Genomic DNA, 27,378 nt, shown 5'->3' on the forward strand with positions numbered 1-27,378 from the left:
TTTTGGGATAGACCTTATACTAGGCAAGCACCTGAAAACATGCTGGTCGAAAGAGCTGATCGTGAGTTTTTTTGTGTGGCTAATCTCCTGGGAAACCTTCACTTCTGTTTTGCTTCTACTCTTGTCCTTTTGCAAGTGAAGACCCAGAGGGGTCTTCATCAGTAATATTTTAGTTTCTCCAGGAGGAGCTGAGAGTACATGTAGTCAGTTTGAATCCTTAATATCATCTTGGGAGAACTATAAAGACATGTTACAGATTAAGAGAAGAATATACTGCTAGAAGTTAGGTAGTGTCCTCCAGGTGTTCCCAAAGCATAGAATCCTTCTAGCTGGCAGGATTATACAGATTTTCCCAATATGTGTACCCATGTGACACCTCTGAATGACACTGTTATCCCCAGGTATGAATTATCCAAGAGAAGACACCTTTATATTTTCTATAACAAAATTAGTTGGTTGTAGTTTCATCATGCATATTCTAAGACTTTCACTCCCTAATCCAGAGAAATCCTTCTTCTTGTCCTCCTTTCCCCAGGATGGTTCCATAGCTGCCCACCTCTACCAGCCACAGCAATGCCACCATTAACATTCAGAACACAAGTACCGCTTTTCTTGAGAGTTCCCATAACTCTGTTGAAATGTCTGTGCATTCACACTGATGCAGAGATTTTGTTTTCACAGAAGTCCAATGTTAGAAGAACTTGAGGGGATTAAGAGAAGTACTTCCATATTTGTCAAAGTTATGCTGAGACGTCTATTTTAGAGTAGTGGATTCAACTCAAGAGTGTTATTTTCTTTTTAACTAGGATCTCAATAATGTCTATTTTTAGATGAAATTTGGGACTTTGGTTTCATAAAATATTGTGATAGCATGTACTTTGATCCTTCTGCCCACAGCTGGACATTTCCAGACCATTAAATAATCAAGAATTGTGTTCACTGATATCAATTGCCTTACTTTATATAAAAGTAATTAGGCCATAAGCATCTAGAAATTAGGAGACAGCCTGTATAATTTTTTTGTCTTTTTGGTTGTTTATGTCCATCCCATCTTCTTATTAGACAACGTGAAACAAGAATGAGAGACTATGCAGTCATAGCAAATATATAGAAGACAAGTAGTCATCGATTTAAATGGATACATTAAGGGATGTGTAGGGATAACATGCCTTTCCTGCAATATATGAATGGATCCAACGTGTTCTGAGCAGTTTCTAATTTTCTAATAGTAAAGAATTGGATATTTTCAATTAAAATGCTCAACGTTGAAATTAAGTAGCCTACATGGAGGCTCATTACGTTCTAGTCAGTTCACCTTTGTTCACAAGACTGTGACAGTTGCATCAAGAGTACATATGAAATCCGAAATCTTTGGATGAGTGAGCCAGTAACTGATCTGCATTGTTGGATTGGCTTACACGTGTCTTTTTTACCTCTAGGAATAACAGATTCAGTTGTATTTAATTATGTTGCCAACTGAATGAAAGGCCCATTGACTAAGCGTCTAGCCCCCTAATTCCTCTTAATTTGTGTTTAGTTGATTAACCAAATATCTTGGTGTAATTAGACAATTATATAGGAGGGACAGAAACTGAATTAGACCATTTTTGAATTCTAAAAATGTACTGGACAAAACATTTGATTCATGGAAAACATATTTAAACTTCTTCATTGAATTTAGAACTAAATATGCTTAACATTTGATCTGCATTAGGGTAAAGCAGAATCATTAACACATTTTAATTTTTCCCATAACAATAATTGTCAAAAGGAGAAACACAGAACTTGACATTCAGACATCAGCTTAAAAATGATGTCCTTAAGAACAGTGACGTAAGTGATAAAGTTAGAATTTATGATTCACTGAAGATCATCTTATGTTACATAATTCATAATGTGACATTTTGTTTTGAGAAATGAGTATTTCTTATTGTAGCTTCATAAATAAAACTTTAAATAAGGACGAAACTAGTCATAAAAATAATAACTCCGTAACTGTCATAATGAAATGATGATCATAATTGCCTAAGGGGAGTCTACAAAATTGTCATCTGTTTTTAAATCGAGAAGCTGTCCTAAGTCAGTGAGTTAAGAGCAGCGGAATCAAATACCAGAGGCTGAGAATTCTGGAACTTCTCCCAATACAGCTTCCTGTGTGGTGTAGCTGAATTGCTTATCACGAGTTAAATTTTTCCACACTTTGCCTTTTCCTCACTGCTTCACCAACTTTAAGTTTATTGCAACTTGCTGTAATGTTTATACAGTAAGGAAGTTGATTTACCAGCTTGTAAATTAATTTATTCAATTATCCAAATAATACCAATATCATACCACAAGAACTAAATCAATGTTTCAACCTTTATTTGAACTTTTAAATGTCTTTGGATCTGATATAAAATTAAAAGACTCATCTTTAAACAGCTCCAGTATTTTTTTGTAGTAATGGATCATACTGATGTCCTACTCAATAGTAATTTATATTGCCAGTCTGAATAATGATAGCGAGAATCTAGATTTAAAATTTTAGTTAGGAATTTCCTAAAAAACAAAGATAACAGTATATCTAACTCTATTCAGTAACATAAAGCATAACAGATAACGATGCCCTACCAAATGCCACCGACTAGCATCAAAAACTTAGTTTAAATTGTTATTCATCTATTAAAACATAGGCAATACACCTGGAAGTCAATCAACTACATCTAACTCAGAACAGAAAAAAGTGATAAATTCAGATCGAATGTTCTCAATGAAAGTATACACATGCAGTTGTTAAAAGCATGCATTTAGATGCTATATGTCGGAGACCCTAAAACATAAGCTGGAGGGTATGGAGGAGCCTGTTTGATTTAGAGCAGATAAGAGCTAGCTCTGGTTTTTTGTTTGTTTTTCCTCTCCTTATGACCCTCTTTTACTTTCAACTGTGTTCACAAGAAAAAGGCAAATTCTATGAACTCACATATGGACATAACACAAGCAATAAACCTGAGGATTTTTGCTCGTTAAAAAAAAAGATCAAAAGATCTTTAGAAGAAATTTTAGGCACCTAATAATAAAACTCCACTGGTTTTAACTCAGTGGTAAATTATTTGTGCTTCAAGACATTTTTGTCGCTTTTTTTTGTAGTTATTTGTTAATGACACAAATGCTTTGGAGAAAAATTAGTGGCTGGGTCCATGGAGTGACATTCACTTGGAATAATTTGACTCTCTTGTACTTGTCTTTGGCTACATTGATAATTATAATCAGAGCTAATGATTAGATTTTTATGACTACCTGTTCTAAATCCAGACCAAAAAAAACCCTTAATCACTATCGCTTTATCCCTTGACTATGGAGTGGCCTCACACTGGATGATGTATTCTTTTGAGCAATTCCTTGGCTGTCCTTTACTTCATTCTTCGATTACTATATTAGTCTAGTGTGTTGTTGTTGTTGTTTAAGAAAATCTGTTTTCTTTAGATGTTTTGCTTCTTTAGAATTATATCATTTGGACTATACATCACAAAGGCTTAACTGTTATTCAATATATATAGTAATGTGGCAGTTAATACTGACCAGAAATCACAATTGTTTAATGTAAGAAAAGCGGCAGAAAAATTGCTCTTAAGGGTAGCTTTTTGCAAGAAACTATATTACATGGGATGTAATAATCATTTTTTGTGAGGCTAGCAGGCTGAATTGTGGCAAATGATTATGGACTTTAAATATTAAAATATAAATTCAGTTCACAAGAGTCTGAATTCTAATGAAATGCTGGGAAACAGGATTTTCCAAAGTCTACTTGAATCACAGTGGTTCTGAAAGAAGCCTGTAACTTGATTTAAACTTTTTACAAATGTGATATCCCCTCTAAAAATCATATTTTAATTTTTTTAAAAGCAATAAGTAAGTGTGATCCTTTCATATAGATTTTCCCTTATGCTGAGGTTGATCTGTGAATGTTCACCTTAAAAATATACACGGTTTGTCAGTGCTCGTGGGCTATTAATCACTTCCAAGGTTTTACAATCATCCCATAGTGCTTGGGAGCAAAGCTGCCATTGTGAACCTCATCTGTATGTTGTAGATGGAACTTTGGAGGTTGCTTTATGAAAGATGACCTAGTCCTATCTTATTTTATTTTACTTTATTTATTTATTTATTTATTTATTTATTTATTTATTTATTTATTATCTAGTCCTCTTTTAAATGAGAAAACAAACCTTTGGTAAAATATCATGGGATAAAATTAAAGCCCCTTGTTAAGAGTTCAACTTCAATGGTGAATCTTTCATTTTAGACAAATTTGTAAAGAATTCCAAGACCTCTTGAGCCAAGATAGATCACCACTGGGGTCCTCCAGACCCACTCCAATTCTAGACCTTGACATCCAGAGACACTTAACACATTTCAGGTAAGACTGGTTTTCCAATCTCCTCAGACTCTCTTTTAAATTCTTAAACCATCTTTATTAACCCGGACATTTTTGTATTCCTATCACAGTTCCATTTAGAGATATCGCTTATATATTCATATAGTGACTGACTGAATCTTTTGAAATTGTGAGCATCTAAGATCAAATTATAAAAACAACTAATGTATGAAGCACTTTAGGTCAGAAAATGTAGTGTCTTTGTGAAATTTTCAGGAAACTGTGACTTTGAAAATGAACACTATTATTTCAAGTAATGGCATTTTTGAATCGGGATTCTGAAATCATTTAAATACTTCTTTATCCTGGTGAGGCACATTGTTGAATGGACAGATGATATGATACAAATTAATGGGATATCATACACTGATTTTACAGGCATATGTTAATAATTTCTGCCCAATTAGAAACTGCAAATGGTTCTTAAATTAGACCACACAAGCATATTTTAAAGCTCCTGGAATGTGTTATTGAAAGCATATTTAAAATTTTATCTTCTGAGATGCTTTGGAAAAGAACAGAATATTTTTTTCTAGTTAATTTATGCCCTAGATGCAATGTGGAAAAGAACAAGATAATTTCTCAGGTAACTTCCAGTTTTAAAGCTCTAAAATTCTAAAGCCTTACATGATATTTCTTATCAATGTAAAAAATATTTTATTGTCTTTTAATTGTCATCATTTAGTTTAAAAAAACAATGTTAAGCAGGGGTTTCTGGGTGGCTGAGCTGGCTAAGCATCTTGATCTCAGCTCAGGTCTTGATCTTAGGGTCTTGAATTCAAGCCCTGCCTTGGGCTCCACCTTACTTAAAACAAAACAAAGCAAACAAACAAACAAATAAAAACAATGTTAAGTAAAGACTATTATATGCTAAATTTTAAAATATTTTTAGCACTTCTCACCGATTATAATGCTGTTGAGGAGGATACTCCATTATATAAAGTAATGGATATTTAAATGAGCTGGAATTTTATCTGCAGCATCAGAGACTTTTAAATATTTTATTTTGCATCATCCAGAAGGCCCCTCAAGACATAGTAGATACATCCCTGAAGACTAAATTTAGGGTTTACCTTCGAAAAATGCACCAGTTATACAAAAAATCTATCTCACAGGACTTTTCTCCTAGCATTCAATTGGGTTAGTGAAAGTGAGTGTAATAACACTGGTAGAAATTACAATGCCCAGAAGTTAGGAGGAAAAGGCTTTGGAGTCAATAGAACCATCTTCAAATCCAGACCCTCCTACAGGTGAGCTGGGTGGTTTTAGGGTAACATGCATTCTTTCCAACCCTCGATTTCCCTAGCTTTAAATGGAATAAGAACCCTTCTATTATATGGTGGCAGTGAGCTAACATGACATAATGAATATAGGGGTGCCAGGCTGGCTCAGTCAGTCAAGCGTGTGACTTGATCTTGGGGCCGTGAGTTCAAGCCCCACGTGGGGCATAGAGCTTACTTAAAATAAGCAAATAAGTGAAAAATAAAATGAGATAATGAATATAAAGTAAGCATTCAGTGAATGATGCCTTGTTTACTCCGCCACTGATCCAGATTTAGAAGGTATGGTTTGCTCCACTGTCATACCTATACAAATATTTTTCATGTTTTTGTATCCACACTAAAAATATTTGTAGTTTTTACAGAAGTTCAATTCAGAACTTAATTTTTATGCAAATTCAAGCCTTGATTTAAGGAAGTTTGTTAAGTTACAAATATACTCTAAGGGAGAATTTACTGTTAAAACATAGACAATTCAGATTGTATATCATAGCTACCAGGCTATTTCCAATTACAGGTGCCACAGCCTTCATCAGACAGTGAGCTGTCCTTTTTCAGGCTCAAAACAAAATACAGCATCAATGTGTAAATTGAATATTAGCGACAGTGTGAAATAAATAGGCAAACCGTGTGTTTGCTCAGCATAGGCGCAATCTGCTAATTTGTTGATACTTCAGTTAGTTGCCAAATTAATGCCACAGAACTCCTTAGAGAAAACTTTCACTTCTAAACTTGAGCTGAATGTTTCCTTCCTGGGCTTTATTTGCTCTTATTTACTTCCCCCCATGCAGAATATGGTAACAAGCTAGTCCTGTGTTGTCCAGGAAAGAGCTAAATATATTGAATATTGCTCCCCCCCCTTCCTCAGTTAAAAAAGAGATTATATTTTGGGTGTAAAACTCTCAAGATTATGTATGGCTGCAGATTCTCAATCACAACAATTTGAAATATACAGCCATACCTTAAAACAATTTAACACTACATGGTGTATCTACTTATAAAAGTATCATCTATAAAATTTTGGTATTATTTATATATGAATATATATGGGCATAAATATTATAGTATTATAAATATTATTAAGTATTTTGATACCAGAATGTTATGATTTCCTATGTATTATGCCTTTTAATATTTTCCAGATTTTTTATTTACTTTGCCTTAGCTATATTCCAGATTATTTATTTTGATGAGATGTTCTGATTTCATAATGGAAGGTAGTACGATGATAGAAATCACTTAACTGAAGTTCACTTTTTAGCAAACTTCCTAAATCATATCTTTTTTACTGTGATAAAAAGCACTTAATGTAAAATTTACTATCTAACCATTTCTAAATGAACAATTTAGCAGTGTGCAGTGTAAGTGTATGCACATTCTTATGCAACAACTCTCCAGGACTTATTCATTTTGCGAATCTGAAAGTCTATAACCATTAAACAACTCGCCATTTCCCCCTTTTCCCCCTTCCCCCTAGCCCATGGCAGCTACCATTCTGCTTTCTGTTTTTATGATTTTAACTACCCTAGATGCCTATTCATATAAGTGGAATCATACAGTATGTCTTTTTGTGCCTAGCTTATCTCACTCAGTGTAATGTTGTAGCATGTGTCAGAATTTCCTTCCTTTTTAACACTGAGCAATATCGCATTGTATGTCTATGTCCCATATGTTTATCTATTCATTCATTAGTGGATACCTGGGTTGCTTCAACGTCTTGGCTGTTGTGAATAGTACTGCTATGAAAATGGGTATGCAAATATCTCTTTGAGATCTTGCTTTCAATTCTTTTGGATATATATCCAGAAGTAGAATTACTCCATTATCTAGTAATTATTTTTAATGTTTTGAGAAGTTGTCATAGACTTACAATACATGAAAGAGATTTTATAATAGAGGATTAAGCAGAGTACGGGTAAACCTGGGATAATTAGGAAATGCTTTCATCTTTCAATACACAGTACTTGGCACATGGTACGTACCCAATAAATATCTTAATTATTTTTTGATAGCAGCTATCCTAATGGGTATGAGGTGATATCTCATTGTGGTTTTGATTTGTATTTCCCTAGTGATGAATGAAGTGAAGTATCTTTGCAAAAGCTTTTTGACCATTTCTATGCCATTTTTTGGAGAAAGGTCTATTCAAGTCCTTTACCCATTTTTAATCTGGTTATTTGCTTTTTTTGTTGTTGAGTTGTAAGTTCTTTATATATTCTGGATATTAGCCCCTTTTAGACATATGATTTGCAAATATTTTCTTTCATTCTGTAGGTTGCCTTTTTATTCTATTGATTATGTTCTTTGATGCACAGAAATTTTTATGTTGTTCAACTTGCTTTTTTTTTTCACTCTTGTTGCCTGTGCCTTTGGTGTCATATCCACAAAATCCTTGCCAAATCCAAAGTCATGAAGCTTTCCACCTGTTTTCTTCTAAGAGTTTTATAGTTGTAGGTCTTATGTTTAGGTTTTTGATGCATTTTGAGTTAGTTTTCGTATATAAGGTAAGGTAGATGTCCAACTTCATTTTTCTGCATGTCTTAAACTATGTCCTTTTAAACAAAAGATACATGGTTGACATTTCCAATTAAAACCCAAATCAGAGTCTCCTGATATAGATCAAGTTTAAATGTATGTCCTTTTTTTTTTTTTTTTTTACTGTGCATTTATTAAAAGAAGCCTCAGTAGTATAGCTTAGTAGGACAATAAAGGTCAGCTTTCTGCCTGACCTTGAAAAAGAGGTCACACTTTTTTTTTTTTTAAAGATTTTATTTATTTATTTGACAGAGAGAGAGGCAGCCAGCGAGAGAGGGAACACAAGCAGGGGGAGTGGGAGAGGAAGAAGCAGGCTCATAGCAGAGGAGCCTGATGTGGGGCTTGATCCCAGGACTCTGGAATCACACCCTGGGCCGAAGGCAGGCGCTTAACGACTGAGCCACCCAGGTGCCCCAAGACGTCACACTTTTTAAGTGTAGTCCTTGAACCTGTTTTCACAGCAAAATCTCTCTTGGAGCTTTTTAAAAAATCTCAAGGACAGGAGTACACTTCAAAAGATCTAATTTAATGGGTCAAGTCTAGAATTGGACTTGAGCATCTGTGTTGCTTGCAGAACTCTGAAGTTGATTCTGATAGTTGGACAGCTTTAAGAACCACAGCCCTAAGATGTTTCTAGACTATTAGATTTTTTTTTTTTAACTTGGGAAGAAAAACAATTCTAATTCATTTTTAAAGTGACACTGAGAATTATATAAAGCTCTGTCTTGTATACCAACGTATTGAAAGGATTCTACATTTATTATTCTGCCAATACTCTGGGTAAAAACATGTCAGCATGGAATGGGTCTCTTTCATAATTTCCCACTTAGTTTTTATAGAAGCATAAGCTCAAGAGAAAAATGAGTTAGAAAGGAAGCATAACACATCTGACTCTGAAAACAGTCCATTGGCAGAGTCTGATTTTTCTACTGTTTTTGCTGGGTCCTGGCTGGGAAAGAAGTAAGGAGAGAGTGTGATTAGATAGGCATAGAGAACACTCTAATTAGTAACATCAACTTTTCTATTATTTTACTTGGCCAAAATATCCTTCCCAATGTAGACAATTTGAATTATGCCTTACAGCATGACTGATTTGGTACCTTGAGGACCGTGGCTTGCTTTTGGCCCATTGAATATGTCCAGGTAAAGCTAGGGAATGATCTGACCTCATAAAGCACAGATAACTACCTCCAGCTTTCTGTGGTCGTTGACATATCCGTGTGCTCTGGGAAACCGTACAGCAGTGACCCTTCTCACAATCCATAGCCTGGAAAGCTGCTTGTTTCCATCAAAATGACAGCAGTCAGGCTTATTCATTATTTATAATTTACTGAGTACCATCAAAAGTGTACAGAATACAGCAGACACTGTAACACCTACTGGAAGGGGGAAGAGAATTGATTGAAATCTGCACAAGACCCCGCAGATACAATTCCCAGAAACAGCGGTGGCAATTAGACCTAGGTGGCATGGAGCCTCATGCACAGAACAGACTCAGCTCAGACAGAAGCCCAGGGGCCTCATTTTCTGCAATGTTAGGAACTCCCCTCTTTGCGATCTCAGGAAGTCTTAGCAACCTTTCCCTTCTTGGTCTCTTACTTTCTCATAATCACCTTGAATCTGAAGTCAAGCAAAAGCACGTCCGACAACATAAGTAAGGGGAGGGAGTTAGACGCTCTTTAACACTCCATTCAGAAAGAACAGCCTATCAGAGAAATGAGCAAGTTTTCTTTCTCAGCACCCACGTTTGGAGCCTGAAATGTTATTGTTTCTTGTGTTTTACAGTGGTGATGGCCAGTGGTGCAAAGATTGGGACTCAAGAATTGTCCCGTTCTTTAGGAACTTGTAATGGGGCAGAAAATTACTTTCAAAAACTTATAATATATGAGAGATTTTGTAAGAAAGCATTAAGCACAATATAGGTAATTACCTGGGGTAATTAAGAAAGGCTTTCATGTATCTATCCATAGTACTTAACATATAGTATGTACCCAATAAATATGTTCATCATGAAAATATGATAATATCTCTATTAGGTCTTGGATGTATTCTCCACTGGGTTATTCCCAGGGCCATGGTGTTTTAATTGAACTTTGGGCTAGGGAAGTGAAATGATCAATATACTTAATTCTTCTGTTGCAGTCAAAAAGTAAATTGACATCACACCTTCTTAGAAATAGGTCTTCCTACTCCTCCCATAATTCCTGGAAATAGGAAATGTATAGACACTTCCCAGATATCTGTATATTTGCTGGTGATGACATCTTCTTTATTGATTCTCAATGTTGGAAGGCCCCTTACATTTCCCACTCTCCTTCACCATTTGGATCTTCTCTCCAGCATCCTTGTCAGGTTGTCACCCATTCCGGGCTTAAAAACTTTCAATGATAGACTGCTCTTTTATTGCCCAGACAGCCCTTCTATCTCTGACAACTGTATCTGAAATGCCTTCCTTCCACTGAGGCAACATCTGTCTCCCTAATGTCCTACTCCTTGGGGGTCTTCCAAGTCAGTTTAATCCTGTTTCCCTCCCGATTTCTAAAGACAGCTCTGGTGTCTGAGTTTTCTCTTGCTGGGCTATTCATCCCCCTTTTCTTTATGTTCCACATGTGACATGAATTCCGGTCAACTCAGCTAGTGTCTTCTGAGAGCCGTATGCTCGGCAGCTCACTCAGGAGAGCATGTGTGTCTCTACTTGGACATGACATGTTTGGTTATCTCCAAGGAGCCTAAAGTGTGTATAGGTTTTGTTTTTTGTTTTTATTTTTCTCATTTGGGGGGGATGGGAAAGTGGTAGGGAAGGTAATCAGTAGTGGATGATTTTATTAATCCCGTGAAAGCATTCTTTAGGTCAGAAGAAAAATGGAGAAATTTCAATTTAATCTCTAATCTCAAAAGAAAACATCATGAAATGAATTATACAACGAGATTTAGCATTTAAGAAATAAAATTATTAAGCCTCCTTTAGGATGTTCCGCCAATTCAAGAGGACTTCTAGAACCATTTTGTTTAAGAATATTCAAAAAACATGAGCCTGAATTGTGAAGAAAAAAAAAATCCTATATTTCCCACTTCAGTTCCTTTATGTAGGGTTGAAATTCAACTTTAAAACAAACTTCAAAACCCGAGTGCCATTCCCAGGTGCAAAGAAAAACATACCTGTAAATGGTCAGGTCTTATTCACTAGTTAAATATGAACAGTTTCTATTTACATAAGAGTAAAAATAGTCTCCCTTGAAAATTTTCACTAGTAAAATTGAGACTAAAAATAGGCAACAGTTTTCACTCCCTTAGCAGACAAGTGGAATCCTGATGAACTTCTTGTATGAATCTACATTAAAGTACTTACATTCATTTAACATTAAGCAGGAAATTGAAGAATTAAGTCAGTTGCCAATATTTACTATACTTAACAAGTTGATGGCACCAAACCAAATGCTGCAGGAGATACATATATAAAAGCATCCCTTGAAGGTCACTTGATGACATCTTCATGGATTTTTAGGTGCAGCACGTAGGAGACTAGTAATTCAAACAACAGAAACCAGAGACAACTGTTTCTAACAAGTTTCAAACATGGCGCTGTAAAAACATGTGCAGATAATTGACTGGGGAATGCATCGTTGGTAAAGAATTTGGTAATTTTTATTTAAATCATTTCTATCTTTTTTGAGCTATGGATTGGAGGACAGTCTGGGGAGACAGCACAGGATTGTAGGAAGCACTCAGGATTGGTTTCAGGGATCTAACTCAGGCTCTTCTTGGTACCAGCTGATAGTATGGATTTAGAGGAGACATTTCACCAGCCTGGCCTCTGCACGTTCATCCATAAATTGATAGTTAAGCTGGATGATCTCGAAGGCTTCTTCTAGACCAATGATATTATACCCCATTTTCCATTTACCACTCCATGTTAAATCATTATTTATGTTGCGTTTCCATATGATCAAATTCTTTCTCTTTATGTTTCAGAAATTTATTCATTTTAAAAAGCCAACAACTGAATAAAATTCATCCCAAAAAGCACAAGAGCCCTAAGCTCAGCCTTTCCATTCCCTTATTCTAAATAGAAAATATGAATTGCCTGGGGCGCCTGGGTGGCACTGTCCTTAAGCATCTGCCTTCGGCTCAGGGCGTGATCCCAGCGTTCTGGGATCGAGCCCCACATCAGGCTCCTCTGCTATGAGCCTGCTTCTTCCTCTCCCAATCCCCCTGCTTGTGTTCCCTCTCTCGTTGGCTTTCTCTCTCTGTCAAATAAATAAATACAATCTTTAAAAAAAAATATGAATTGCCTGATAGGGAGAAATATAAGGAGATGATTCATTTATTCCTAAAACTCTATTCCTATATGCAAAAATAGGGTGCAGATGTCAAAAATGTCTTTACCTTCAAAAAGTTGACTTGGACGTGATTGACTTTGGTGTTTCCTAATGCGTGTGCAATGATTACATCCGTAGCCTCCTTTGCTTATGAGCTGGTCTGAAGTAAAAGGGAGTCATAAGGATTCAATCCCTTTCGGGACCTGAGTAGGTGGCTGAGAAGAACAGGAGGAACGTGACCTTAGGGCAGTAGATGGGCAGCACATATCCCATCTGGCAGAGATTCAGGGCAGTCATAAATAAGCTTCTCCAAAGTGAGTTTTTGAGTTTTGTAGAACTCTAACCCCTTGAGATGCTCCTTGAAAGTGTCTCCGGGTCAAGGGTTTTATGGCTCAGGAAACGCTGCCTATTATAATCTGCTTGAAGTATGCCAGTTACACATTAGCATATCAAAAGCCCCCCAGAACCCTTTTTGAATGGAAGAAATACTCAGCCCCATGTTTCCAAAACGTGATCACAGAAACTCTTTTTTTCTCAGAGTCACTATTAACATCCCATGAAACCAAGGTGCTACAGAGGTTCTTGGGGGAAATGCTGAAGTTCCTCATTCTCTTTTTCCTGGGAAGGAGGGCAGACATGGTGCTTACTTAGGGGTTACTTCTTGGTCCTAAGGGAACATACCCAGCTCCCTGGCTGCATTTAAATTGAATAGGTACTGTTTAAAAAGTACTGATGTTTTGGACCCATCCCAAACTAATTAAATGAGGATCTCTGGAGTGGGACCCACACGTGGGTTGTTGTTGTTGTTTTTTTTTAATAAGCTCCCTGGGTGACTTTTCTATGTTATCTGGGGTTGAGAACCACTAGCTGAAGGAAGCACAGAACGTTTGTGAGTGCTGTCAAGGCCTTGCTAATCAGTAGATTTCAGTAATTTCTCACCACCAGAGAACTGTATACCTTAATTATGCACTTGAATTAAACTTCATTTTAAAAGCACTTGGGGCCATGGGACAATATAATCTATGTAGACAATAAGCACAATCAGACAGTTTCTCTGTTCCTCTATGTCCATGGCCAGTTAGGCTAGGCTACAAAGGATAGATGCCATCATGTTTTGGGAGGATAAGCCCCAGCTACTTTCCTCAGGGTGAGGTCTCTGTCCACGGCCTATATTCAGGGTTTGTGCTGCCTCCAAGAGATGAAGTGCCTTATCCTCGTAGCTCTGAAAAGAAGGTTTTGCAGAGAAGCCCACAATCTTTTGCTGGTGTTCTCCAGGGGCCGTTCCCCAGCCTGCTGCCCTCGCCACTGTTCTCAGGAGTGGAAGAAGGCATTTTGCTGGCTGCCACCTAAAACCGTAGTGGGGAGCACAGACTGAGCCGCAGGCTACATTTGGACCTAAGCCTTCAGTAGCTGAATAATCCAGGAGGGAAAGAGAAGGAGGCTTGTCTTCCTTTTAAATCTTGCTGCCTGCATGCCTCCCGGAGGCCAAAACACAGAGCTGAGGTTGGTGACAGTGGCATCTGTATGCAGTTGGGGAAATCAAAGATGCATGATAGCAAACACCCATTGGAATGACGCAACAGGACAAAATAATGAGAATAACAACCCAAACTATTCCAACCTTTATACATAAACATACCGAAAGAAGTGGAGGGAGAGATCTTTGCTTGTCCAACATTTTCCAGGCGGAAAATTGAAATTTGACAAAATGAAATCAGCTTTTACTCTTATTACCTAAATGATGGCAGTGGGCTATTTTCTACTCGTGTTCAGTGTCCTAGTTTTCAGCATAATAGTGTGTAATTGCGTCCAGCTTTTTTCATCCCCAAAGAAAGCTGGAAAAATCCGTCCTTGGTTGTCAGACACACCCAGTGACCTAGTCTACAGTAGCAAGTACTAGCGAGGCTGCCATTTCCTTTTCAATCCATTTTACTAATTTTTTATTTTTTACTTTTTTTTTTTTATCAAGTAGACTCCACACCCAATGCGGGGTTTGAACTCACAACCCTGAGATCAAGAGTCACATGCTCTACCGACTAAGCCAGCAAGGTGCCCCACCTTTTCAATACATCTTAAATCAGTGTTTCCTTAGTATTTGGAAAGGGTGCGCTGGACCCTAGGCCCAACTCTTGCCCAGATAAGAAGAATTCAGGAGAAGATTCCATAGGCGTTTGCTTTAGGCTATGTTTTAGAAAATAGCTTTAGTGTTTTAATTTAAATTAGTGTAGACAAATCAATTAAAAGTAATGATAACGCATTTCTGGGGNGGGGCGCCTGGGTGGCACAGCGGTTAAGCGTCTGCCTTCGGCTCAGGGCGTGATCCCGGCGTTATGGGATCGAGCCCCACATCAGGCTCCTCCGCTATGAGCCTGCTTCTTCCTCTCCCACTCCCCCTGCTTGTGTTCCCTCCTTGCAGGCTGTCTCTAACTCTGTCGAATAAATAAATAAAATTTAAAAAAAAGTAATGATAAAGCATTTCTGAAGGACAGCTAAAGCCATATGGAAACAGCTGTGTAACATCTCTCTAGCATACAACAAACTTAGTGAGGAATAAACCACATTTACTTACATGAAGGAAAGTAAAATAGCTCTTGTTCCTTCGGTAGTTGTCTTTTCAGAATCCTCTATTAATTTATATTCCGAGTACGGACTGAAGCTTTAGAGATTTTCTTTTTTTTTTTTTACTAAAGATTTTATTTACTTGACAGAGAGAAAGATAGAGCATGCACAAAAGTAGGGGGAGCAGCAGGTAGAGGGAGGGGGAGTAGCAGACTCCCCACTAAGCAGGGAGCCGCCTCGGGGCTCAATCCCAGGATCCTGGGATCATGAACTGAGCCGAAGGCAGGTGCTTAACCGATGAGCCACCCAGGCGCCCCTGGAGATTTTCAAGATAAACTTATAAGGCCTTAGCCACAAGCAACAAAAGCACTTAATGAGAGATCACAAGGTGTGAAGAGAAGTTTGTGAAATTTCTATTATATTTCTATTATATATAGAAATATACAGAAATATAATATATTTCTGTTATTCTCACCATTCATGGCAAGTAGTTTATAAGTATAAACACTGAGTTAAAGCTGGATTGTTCCTAATGTCTTATTATCAAAACCACAGAGGGAAAAGGAAGAGAGGATTATAACTTATTCTCTTTCAAATAGCAATTTCTTCTTTTCCATCTTCTATTATTACCTCTGTCATTTCTGTCTCCATTTCTTCATTTTTAACTCTACTGATAGAGAGTACAGTTTGAACGGTTGCAATACATTTTCCCTTGCAAAGTTGAAGTCTATAATCCGTAGAATTTATATGAGTCAAGGCCCATTGGTCAAGAAGAGATCAGAATGCTACCATATATTTTTATTTTATTTAATTTTATTTTATATATTTATTTATTCATTCACTCATTCATTTATGTATATAAATACATAAGTGAGCTCCCTGAACCCAACGCAGGGCTTGAACTCACAACCCTGAGATCATGACCTGAGCTGAGATCAAGAGTCAGACGCTTAACAGGCTGAGCCACACAGGCGCCGCCAGAATGCCACCTTATAAAAAGACAAAAAAACAGTCTAAGCCCACAGGTGCATGTGCACACAGAGACATACTCTGTCCTAAAAAGGGTGGTTCTGCTCTGAGCTATCCCTCCAATTGCTGAAACGCAAACCTACCCTAACACTTATGGGGAAAGTCAAAAGTGGAACTTCACCGTTTGGATCCAGCGTAGTTGCTGTCTCCCTGAGCTCAGCCACTTTGAAAAGATGTTTTATGTTGCAGAAAGATGCTCTTGAGAATGCTAATTGGGGGATCTAGCAGAATAGGAGTTTTTAAAACCATGAATAAAATTAAGACAATGACTATTAAATAGAAGTTGCATTTTCTCTGACATCAGGTGCCATAAACTATAACAGTCTGGATTTTCTCAGCGGGTAATTGTGTTGTTCACAGTCAGTTGTCAGAAACTTCCTGCTCCTCAGTGTGAAATTAGTAATAGGAAAATGAAATCAATGAGCTGGAATCTAGTTAGAGAGAGAGAGAGAATAGTTCAAGGTAAATATAGCTTGGAAGCTTGACTAGCTGTGATGCGAATCTCAGATTTTGACCCTTGTTGGTTTTTTTTGTTTTGTTTTGTTTTGGTTTTTTTTAGCTTAGATTTACTGAAGTGGGGACCCTTTCCCTAAGAATTACTCTTGGGTCAGATCTCTCCGTCAGCATATTGCAAATGGATATGTTTTCCTAATCTCCCCTAAGTTTCACACCTTTGATTTTGGCCCACCACCAGTGCTTTTCTACCACATTAAGGTATTTAAAAATTTAGGTTCCCTTATCTAATGCAGGAATTTTCCTCTTGCCCTTAATGCCAGCACTTAAATCTAGGACGCCTTCAAACACATTGTCAGTTAACACGGCAAGCAGAGTGGGATGAATGGGAGAGTCTTGCAGCACTCCACTGGAAACACCTTTCAAGGCTGACAAACGCCCTAGGTCTACACCTGGGGCACCATTGCCCAACCAGCTGTGGGTCTCCCTAAGTCAGCCCTCATCTAGTTCATTTGTCCCCTCAACTTATCATATGGTATTTGGGGAGATTTTGTCAGATGCATTGCGAAAATCTTATAGTAAAGTACACCGTTAGTCCTTTAATAACACCTTAGTTAAGAAAAAACACAAGTACCGGGGAGTCTGGCTGGCTCAGTCAATGGAACACGCAACTCTTGATCTCATGTTGGGTGTAGAGAGTACTTAAAAAAATTTTTTTTAGGGCGCCTGGGTAGTGCAGTCGTTAAGCGTCTGCCTTCGGCTCAGGGCGTGATCCCGGCGTTCTGGGATCGAGTCCCACATCAGGCTCCTCTGCTGGGAGCCTGCTTCTTCCTCTCCCACTCCCCCTGCTTGTGTTCCCTCTCTCGCTGGCTGTCTCTCTGTCACATACATACATACATGCATACATACATACATGAATGAATTTTTTTTTAATCTTTAAAAAAATGTAGTTACTTTATTGGGTTCCTTACTGAACCCTTCTGTGATCACTTCCCTTTTAAAAATATTAACACTTCAGAATGGTAAGGACCCATTATATGAACAAATGGTGATAACATTTGTTATCTTAACACTTAACCGGCAATAAAAAATAATCTATTGATAAACACCACAAGATGGATGAATCTCAAAATTATTATGCCAAGTTATAATAGTCTATAGACTTTATTGTTCAGTTTACATGACAGTTGGGAAAAAGTAATAACTACAGGGATAGAAATTAGAGTGTTTATTCCCAGGAGCTGAGGGAGAAGGGGTTGACTGACATGGAACATGAGAAAATGTTTTGGGTAATTGTAGTGGTTACACAACTGCATGGGTTTGTCAAAATTCAACAGTCTGTATTTCTAAAAAGGATACATCTTACCCTATGTAAGCTTACATTCAATGTACCTGATTTTAAAAACGTCCCATTACAGGGGCTCCTGGGTGGCACAGTCCATTAAGCATTCCACTCTTGGTTTCTGCTCAGCGTCCTAATCTCAGGGTCCTGATTTCAGGATGGTGAGACGGAGCCTGGCTCCAAGCTTATCTTCGTGCAGATCTGCTGGCGATTCTCGCTTCCTCTCTCTCCTCTTCTGTTCCTCCCTAGTCTCTTTCTCTCTCTAAAATAAATAAATCTTTTTTTAATGTCCCATTGTAAGAAACTTGTTAAGGGATGAATTAAATGTAATTTAATAAGCTAGAGTTCCTAAAATCTTTCTCTTTCTGCCCCCCCATTTTGATTATTAAGGCAGTTTACTCTATTTCACACCTTCTCTCCCATCTATCAAGATTTTTCAGATTACCTAACAACTTTGTCTCAAAAACGCGTGCCTGTTTTCTTTATCCTGAAATAGGAATTTCCTATACTTAAAAAAAGTCTCAACTCCGTTCTTTATCATTGCCAGGGGGGGATGTTACCCCATTCTCCTAAAAATTCTATTAAGTTCTTTTATCACTTTGGCAGATTTCTATCCTTTGGCGGGAGCCCATCTTTTTCAATGTCTTAATCAAGGGACCAGGAAACTAACACTTTTTTCCATATCATTCAAGGAGCTTTGATGGGTCAGTGGACTTTAGATCAGCTGAGAAGAGGGAGGACAAACGAAAGTGCCCAAGTAGGAATGACCATCACAGGTTTGGGGATCGAGAAGAGAGGAGCCTGAGATAAGCCTTTTAAAAATAAAGAAATAGAACACATGATTGCAAAGGAGGGAGGAAGGAGGCCTGAGAAATGCAAATATGATAGGAAATCTGATACAGCATTAATCTTGGCTGCCACCTTCAGCAACAATTTTGAAAATGTGGCATGAAGAGGACACATTGAACACAATGCTAGTTGTCTCTTTCACTTGTCTCGTTCCTGAGGATACACTTTTAGATGAATTTGAAATTAGAAGAACTTGTAAATTTTGACTGCCTACTTCAAACCATTCATGGCTACTATTTAATCCAGGTAATATTTGCCTGTGAAAGGCCCTCTCCTGTTAATCTGATGAAAATGTATGCGAATGCAAAGACTGTGGCTGAAAAATCTTTATCCTGAAATAGGAATTTTAAGTCAATGTTAAGTCTGTGACTGAAAAATAATATTTTCTAAAGGCAAAAATTGATCTCTGTTATCAAAGATTTTAGAGATTTGACTAACAGATGACCTCAGTTTATTTTCTGTCCAGGACTGAAAGTCAGACTTATTATTTCAGTTTTTTCTTTTATTTTTCTGTAGATTCTACATTATTCCTTTTCACCTTTTCGTATGTTACTGTAAATGAGATATACACTTATTTTTCTGGAGTGGTTGGGACCAACAGAATAGCATGATATTTCCAGAAATTCCTTTTAATCATCCTGTGATTTCACACTTTTTTTCTGTGCTCTTTTAATACAATATTAAATTACTTGAATTACTTGAATTAATAAACCTCACTGAAAACGGCTAGAATAGAAGCTATCTTTCGTACCTATTACCATCCCATGCAGTGTGCCATGTACGTTTTTTTGATGTGCGGGTAATGTTAAATGAAGGAAACTAACAATTTACGTGATGTCTCCCATGTTGAAAGATAACATTTCAAGCAGTTACTTTACTTTTTTTTTAAGACTTGCTTATTTTTATTGAAGTGTAATTAACATACAATGTTACATTAGTTTCAGGTATTCAACATGAACAGTTACCTTTCTCGTGTTGAAGATTCCACAATCAATTTCAGACTTTTCTGTTCAGCTCAGCGGTCTTCCAATATCCATAACCTTCTCTCCATGTCCTGTGTTTAAAGAAGAGCATTAGCAGCTGTGGATAGAAGGTTAGGGTTGGAAAGAACGTGCAGGTGTCCTAGTCAGACCATTGTCACCTTATGAAGCTAAATAACTTCTTCCTTCCAGATCACAAAGTGTGTAAAGTCAGAGCCAGTGTGAAGACTTGGCATGCCTGGTTCTCAGGGCAGGGCAGAGACGAGAGTGCATCCTGCTAACGGTAGTGCACAGTGGAGAAGTAAGCAAGGCCGTCACCCAAGAAAGGAGACCAGCTTAAGAATCCTTCATTATGGGGACACCTCTTCTCCACCTGGAGAATTAAAGCCCTTCTGTAGGCTTACCCACTTTGTACTTGATTTTTAAAAACCCCAATCTTAGAAGAGTAAGAGGAATTCTCATCTTCCAGGCCTACAAGTCTGCCGACTGAACAAAACTTGAGAAACGAAGCTAAAACTGCCAACAGAATGTGATTTCTAAAAAAAAAAGGAAAAAATTAAAACACGCCCACATCCTGAGAACATAAGCACAGAGGCAATACAGAATATTAGATTTCTCAGGCAAATTACTTAACTTCTCTTAGCATTGGTTTCTTCATCTGTAAAAATGGAAACCACAATACTTAATTTTTAGTGTTGTTTCTGGAATTGTAGAAGGTGATACAGAAGGAAACACATAGAACAGGGCCTGGCATATGTTCAGAACTCAAATATTGGCTTGTTAACTTTAATATTTAGCCTAGTGAAACTAAATTCTGCATACGCCGCCGGAGATAAAGAGGGTGGTCCCCACCAGGAGGACATGGCACTCTGGAGGAAAATGAAATTCATCCAGTGGTACAAGGAGCTTGAAACAGGAAGAAAGCGTGAGCGGCAGTGTGTAACCAGAGCCAAGGATTTAGACATTAATGAATGGCATCACTCATTTGTATTTGTGGCTGCAGCCACAGTTAATTCCTCCACCACTCCAATCAATACCATGTGTTGTCCAGATTCCCCAATAGATCTTAAAGCATATGGATTCCCTTCTAGTTATCTCATTGAGAAATGGAGCTGAGGTCAGTTTTCTGGCTCAGCAATGCAAGATACTGTAGCAAAGATATGCAGATGCTTGAACTATAATGATGTCTTATACTTCAGATTTTGGTGTACATAGTTGTCGAAGCACTAACCATTCTTATTTTCTAAATAATTGAAGACTGAAGACATTTTCCTTTTTAATGTATGTTGATTCTGACCTAGGCACAGAGCAGGCTTTGTAAAATGTTCAGATGAAAGATGCTAATAACCCATGGAGTATAATGTGAGACACGCAGAAAATTTTACCCTTACCATGAATATCCCATAACCAACAGTATCTACCATTTATTGAACACTTACTATAGGTCTGGCATCATTCCGAGCCCTTCTTATGGACTAATATAAGCAATTCCATGTGATAGATCCTATTATTATCACCACTCAGGCATATCAGCAGGCTGCCTTGGACTGTAAATCCCTCATTTGCCTTGTTTTAAACTCTTATTTTAGCTCCTTAAGATTACATACCTTACAAGGGGTAACAAGCAAGTTAACATATTATAGAAGATGATACTGTCCGATTTAAAAACTGCTAATGTCATAACAACGATACTAGGACTTGTGAGCAGTTAATAGCTCTATTTATTGAATGTATAATATATATACTATGTTGTATACATTATTACATGCATAATATATGTCAAGCATATCTTTCTGTACTATTACAAGGTATTAATTATGGGAGCAACCTGACAGAGTCTCACTTCAGAAACAATTGAGCAAATGAACAACCTTGGGGGGGGGGTGCCTGTTCACAAGACTGAATCTACAATCACGTATTTGTTCAGCTAGAGATGGTATTTGTCATGACTGGAAGGGTTACCTGTGCTGAAGTTGCCAACAACACTCCCTACATTTTCCATTATTTATGATTACTAGTTAATTAGTTAGCTGCTAAAACCCAAACATAGAGTGGCTTACATAAGACAGAATTTTATTTTTCTCTCATTGAGGACACTGAAGGTGAGTGGGTTTCTTCAGTCTTATTCTACCCCCACCAGCGGCAGAGCTGCATAACTATTTTGAGAGAAATAGAAAGGGCAATCAATTTCCATTTAAGCAGGTGGGAATCACATACAATACTTCCCCTCATGTTCTACCGTGGCAAAGTTGGTCCCACGTCCAAACATAACTGCAAGGAACGCTTAAAAACGTAGTCTCCAGCTAGATGACCGTGTAGCCAGATAAAACTTTGTTACTATGAAGAAGAGAAGAATGAAGTTAGAGGAACAGCTAGCCATCAAGCATTCTCAGCCAATCTTTATTTCTTCTTGTGCGATCTATGCTCATACAAGCATATATGCCGTTCTTAAAAATGAGATGATTCCCACATACAGAAAGTTGTAGTTTTGGGCTCTCTTAATGAGATAGAGAATCAGAGCCAAATCATGTGTTAAATACTTAGGCTTGCTGATCATTAGTGTATATCAAGTCTATCAATGACAAATCTTCTAAATGCATCCTGAACTTCTTATGGTCAAAAGCGATACATTGACTTGTGTTCTATCTTTCCTAATACTTGACACCACTTAGGAACACAATAAATGCCCATTTAATTGCATGTTCTGGATCAAATGCTTGTTCTGTATCATACTATAAGTTGTTCATTTCTTTTTCCCTACCACTTCTCATTTCCAGTTTGATCACTCATGGCTTTGGGACTCCAGCAATATGTGCAGCCCTAAGCACTTTCCAAACAGTCCTCAGTGAAATGCTGAACTACTTGGAAAAACACACTACCCACAAAAATGGCGGAGCGGCGGATTCTGGCCAAGGACATGCCAACTCGGAGAAAGCCCCCCTGCGGAAAACTTCAGAGGCTGCCGTGAAAGAGGGCAAAACAGAAAAGACAGACTAGCTACATCAAACAGAATCTATTTCTAGAGAGTCTTGCTGCTGATATTTTTTCTAATATATATATCATTGAGGGTGATTAATCTTCAGTGGACCAAATCTCTACCTTCCCCCAACCCTCCATAAAAAACAAAAATGGAGATGAAAAATGAAACAAAAAGGACAAAACCCCCCAAAAAAAAGAAAAAAAAGGAAAACAGCAGTGTAACCGTGTGATGAAATTGTCACTTTTTAAATTTTATGTTATGATAAACTCTTTGTGCACGTAATTTATTGTTCCAGATTATATACATCACAGTTTTTAAGCACTTCTGGACTCTGGAGAGGCAGCCCATGCTTTTTCACATCTAACTGATGCACTTTCTTATCCAACTACATAGCTAGGGATTAGGAAGCATGACCAGCTGGAATCCATCACCAGCGCTACAGCTCCAGTCTGTCTTCACTTAACTCCCTGGTAACAGAAGAGTGCCTCTTTCCATTAAATAGACCAGTCTGGCAGTCAGTCCATCAATAAATGCTTTGGGAACTGAAAAGGGCAGTTACGAATCTTTGTCCTGTGGATTGACAGAAATTCTAAAATTGTGGTCACCCCTAGCCCACTTAACTACCAGTGCCTTGGTGGTCTTTAAAAATTCCAGAAAACTCTGCCCTCTTTAGGTATGAGCATTCCCACTCCACCTTAGGACCTCCCCCCACCCATAACTAAGAAAAAACAGCATAATATGGAAGAGCTAAGAGATGAACTCTTCTATTCATTTTCTTCACATTGCCAACCCAACAGTTCAAGGAAATAGACTTGCACTTAGTGGGTTGGGGCAGGATGGACACAGGAAAGGGTAGCTTGGCCACTCAGGCTCCCGAAGGAAAGCAGTGGTATGGTGTTGCCTGGAAAAGAACAGAAATAGGAGCAGTGATATTTCCAGGAATCCTTGCCCCTCAGAGACAGAAGAGGAGCGCAGGGGACTCGTGGAGGCGCCTTGAAGCGCTGGTGGCCAATGATTGTGTGGTAACAGTAAGAGCTGTTCTTTTTCTACCTTTGTGCTTCTACAAGCCTGCTGGCTGTGTTCTAAACCTTTAGAGGCACAGAAGCACCCAGGTCTGTGTTCAATAAAGCAAACAAAACCAGGATGATCAGAGAAGACTTTTGCTTTTAAGATCCCTCCTTTTTTTATAGCTTGTTCCTATACCTTCATTGTCCTTTAGTTAAGACACTGAGAACAAGAGGTTCCTGGCTGCAAAAGCCAGGGGCTAATTGAATGAAAGTTTGGTCCATTTAAACCTGAATGTGTCAGGAAACCTGACTGGTACCGCATTGTACTGACCTTTCTATTGTTAACAATGTTCAGATTTCTAGGCAAATAAAGATGTAGGTCATCGTCTATGAAAAAAAAATTATTTTAATAATATATGGATTCCTGATACAAATTTAGCATGAAAATATTGTCCTCTTACTAACACATTTCAATTACTTTCAAAAAGTCTCTGCCATTTTATAATCCCATGGGAAATATTAGTATTTTTAATTGAGAGGAAATTGCCCGAGATTTTTCATGGAGAGAACACACAAAATATTTTTGCCTAACAATAATTCTTAAAATTATCTGATCTTTATCTTCGATCTTGTACAGAAAAAACCATAATCAATGAAACTCTAAATTTGCTAAATTCAATTAAGAGAAGACACTACTAAGGAATTCTATGATAAAGGGGTTTTATAGTGATACCATAGAAGAGCTTAAAATAAATGTGAAAGTAATGAATTGTGATTTCATGTGTTTATCTAGTTCCATTTTTAAAATTTTACCATTATTCGTGGTTTTAAAAGTTTTTGAAATAAAGTAGAATAAAGCAGGGATTCTACTGCAGTTCCAAATTTCATCACAAAGTAAATGATTCCATTTTACATGAAATTTCCCATATTGTAAAATATACACATGAAACAAAAATGATGACTATTTCAGTTTAATAAGTAATAGGAAGGCTCTATACAGATAATACGGGCTATTAATATTTCCTCAATGAAATTTCCACATTAACTTTTATTCCTTTTATTATTAACAATTACATATGTATTTAATATTGGCATTTTGATATGCATATCTGCTAGATATTTAATGTAGTTATATACCATGTCAAATGTTCACCAATAATCAGATGAAAAGTTAGATCTGGCTTATACTACCAACTTCTCCACCCATAGTTGTGACTAGCTGGGGTTCTTAACACCTCGGTGGGGTGTTATTTTCTATTAGCCTCGGAAACAAAAGTATAACTAACTACAGTGCGTATTATTTACCAGGATTCTGGGTGTCTTAAGAGCCTTAAATGGACAGCACCCATTGTCTAACTTAACCAGCCATTAGGCCATAAATGAATTGATGGACTGGTCATGTTTAGAGTCATTTATTATCATATTCTAATAGACATTGTTAACATACCAACTTTTGCCTTGTATATAAAAGGTACTCAACACTTTCTAAATAAATGAGTAAATGAATGTGTGTGTGTTCTTCGTCCAAAATGGGCCAAAGGACCTATTACTTTTGATTTTCCCCCCAATACTCAGTGTTTCAATCTGCCTTGCTTCTTCTATAGTAATTTATAAATAGCTCTTTTTCTTTGAATAAGATAACATTTCCTCTATTTCACATTAGTTTCAGGTAGATATACTCAATATAGAACAATAAAGAGAACTAGGTAGGTATCCGAATTTTAACAAAAGTGAAGTTATAATCAGTATCCTAATTTATAGTGAAGGAAGGTAGCTCATAAAAATTTATTTTATTTTCAGTGTTATAAGAAATAATAAAGCAACAGAAAAGTTTTTCAGGTTATTACTTGCCCAGAAAAGTTGTCCAAATCTCATATTCACCCACGATTAATAAATGTGCAATTTTTATATTTAAACTTGTGAAAGATTAAGCCAAATTCCTATGAAAAGAAATGTCTATGGCTGTTTCAATAACCAATTTAAATGCCACCTCCATGGGTATTTCATTAGAGTTACCATTTGAGTTAAGCTTAATGGTTCTAGAAAAAGAAATGAAACTGAACTACTCTATATTTTTCTCCTCTGGAAAGATCAGAGAACTTGGTAAGATTCCTAGTCTATTCTCCTGCTCCCTTCTTTTCAGATGCTTTAAAAATAGGGATAATTCTTTCTGGCTTTGCAGTTCCTTTTTCCTTTTCCTTCTTTGAGGGTCTATTCTCTTTAATGTCTAGGACAGAACATGTCCCTTTGACACACCTATGAGCATCCCGACCCTACTGGGGCAGTGATAAGAATTTGACCTTCTGTCACCTGGTGCTTTTAAGGCAAATGTGTCAGTAAATTATCCTTGTTAATGATAAGTAAAATAATAGAATTCCCTTTCCCCATATGTTCTGCCTTTTATGCCTCGTTGGAGGCATTTTAGAACAGTGCAACTTAAAAAATGTATCAGAATCTTTTACACAAGGAGCATGCCGTGTCCTTGTAAAAGCCAAGTCAATATGTACAAGGTGGCCTGGCCTAGTGACTAAGAGCATAGACTCTGGAGCCAAATAACCCAGCTCAAATCATGGCTTTTTCTACTTGCTTTTGCGTGACCTTGACCTTGGGCAAAGTGCTGAAACTCTCTGTACGCCCACTTCCCCAACTGTAAAGTGAGGACACTGATAGATACCTACTCTCATAATCACTGCCAGAACCAAAGAATTAATGTATCCCATCTGCTAAGAGCAAACAGGGCATAGTTAGTGCTATGTGAATGTTAGCTATTGTCTCTAATACTTAGTTTGGGCAAACAATTTTTAAAATCTAGATATCAGTTTCTCCTCAGTTTATTGGACCCTTTCTATATGCCAGGCTCTGTCCTAGAGGCTGAAGATACGAAGTAGAATAGAACTTTTTTTTTTTTTTTGCAAGCTTCTCACAGTCTCCCGTGAAGACCCCAGCCATCAGAATATGGTAAGTGTCATAGTGAAAATGTGCACAAGTTGTCCCAACACAAACCAGAGCACCGTCCAGGAAGTTGGGAGGAGGGGTGGGGGTTACAACCAGGGACAGGGAAAGATGATCAGGAAAGAGACGTTATGGTTCTGGGTGAGTTAAAACCATCTGGGGCAGGATGCTATCTTGAAAACTAACAGATGCACCTTGTATTTCTGGTTATTCCTACCTTCCTCCCCCATTCTTGGGCAGCTAACATTTTGCCTGTACTGCCTCAAGGCCGGAATGTGACCCAGTGGAATGCACGTCACAAAAGAGTTGAACTTTTGTGTAAATTTTTGGTTTTAAAATTTTAGGCCCTAAAGGAGGAACTGAGGTTTAAAAGCATCTCAGTCAGGAGCTTTTTTTCCCTATACAAACACACACACAAACACATGCACTGGAGACCAGAAAATAGTCCCTATGTTGGGGAAAGAAGGAGACAAAAAAGTAGGGAAGCTCACCTATGATTGATCTCTCAGAGAGTGGGGGTGAGGTTGGGGACTGAGGGAACTATGTCTCCATCCCAGAGGAAAGGCCAGGGAGGAAGAACTCCTAGCAGAGTGCAGAAACAGCAGAGCTATGTGTGGTGTGTGTGTGTGTGTGTGTGTGTGTGTGTGTGTGTGTGTGCGCGCGCGCAGATGGGTCTCAG

General features: G+C 37.7%; 1 protein-coding gene across 1 annotated transcript in view; it reads left to right on the forward strand.

The window, feature by feature from the left end:
- The window catches only part of TFAP2D (transcription factor AP-2 delta), a 57,991-nt gene extending 32,763 nt beyond the window's left edge, over positions 1–25,228 (forward strand). The window contains exons 7-8 of the mRNA XM_002915422.4: positions 4,283–4,396; positions 22,538–25,228. Of these exons, the coding sequence (XP_002915468.2) occupies positions 4,283–4,396; positions 22,538–22,757 (334 nt within the window). The 3' untranslated portion in view covers positions 22,758–25,228. The remainder of the gene's footprint in view (positions 1–4,282; positions 4,397–22,537) is intronic.
- The last annotated feature ends 2,150 nt before the right edge of the window (positions 25,229–27,378 follow it).

This window comes from Ailuropoda melanoleuca, chromosome 19 (assembly GCF_002007445.2).
Source record: "Ailuropoda melanoleuca isolate Jingjing chromosome 19, ASM200744v2, whole genome shotgun sequence".
NCBI classification, from domain to species: Eukaryota; Metazoa; Chordata; class Mammalia; order Carnivora; family Ursidae; genus Ailuropoda; species Ailuropoda melanoleuca.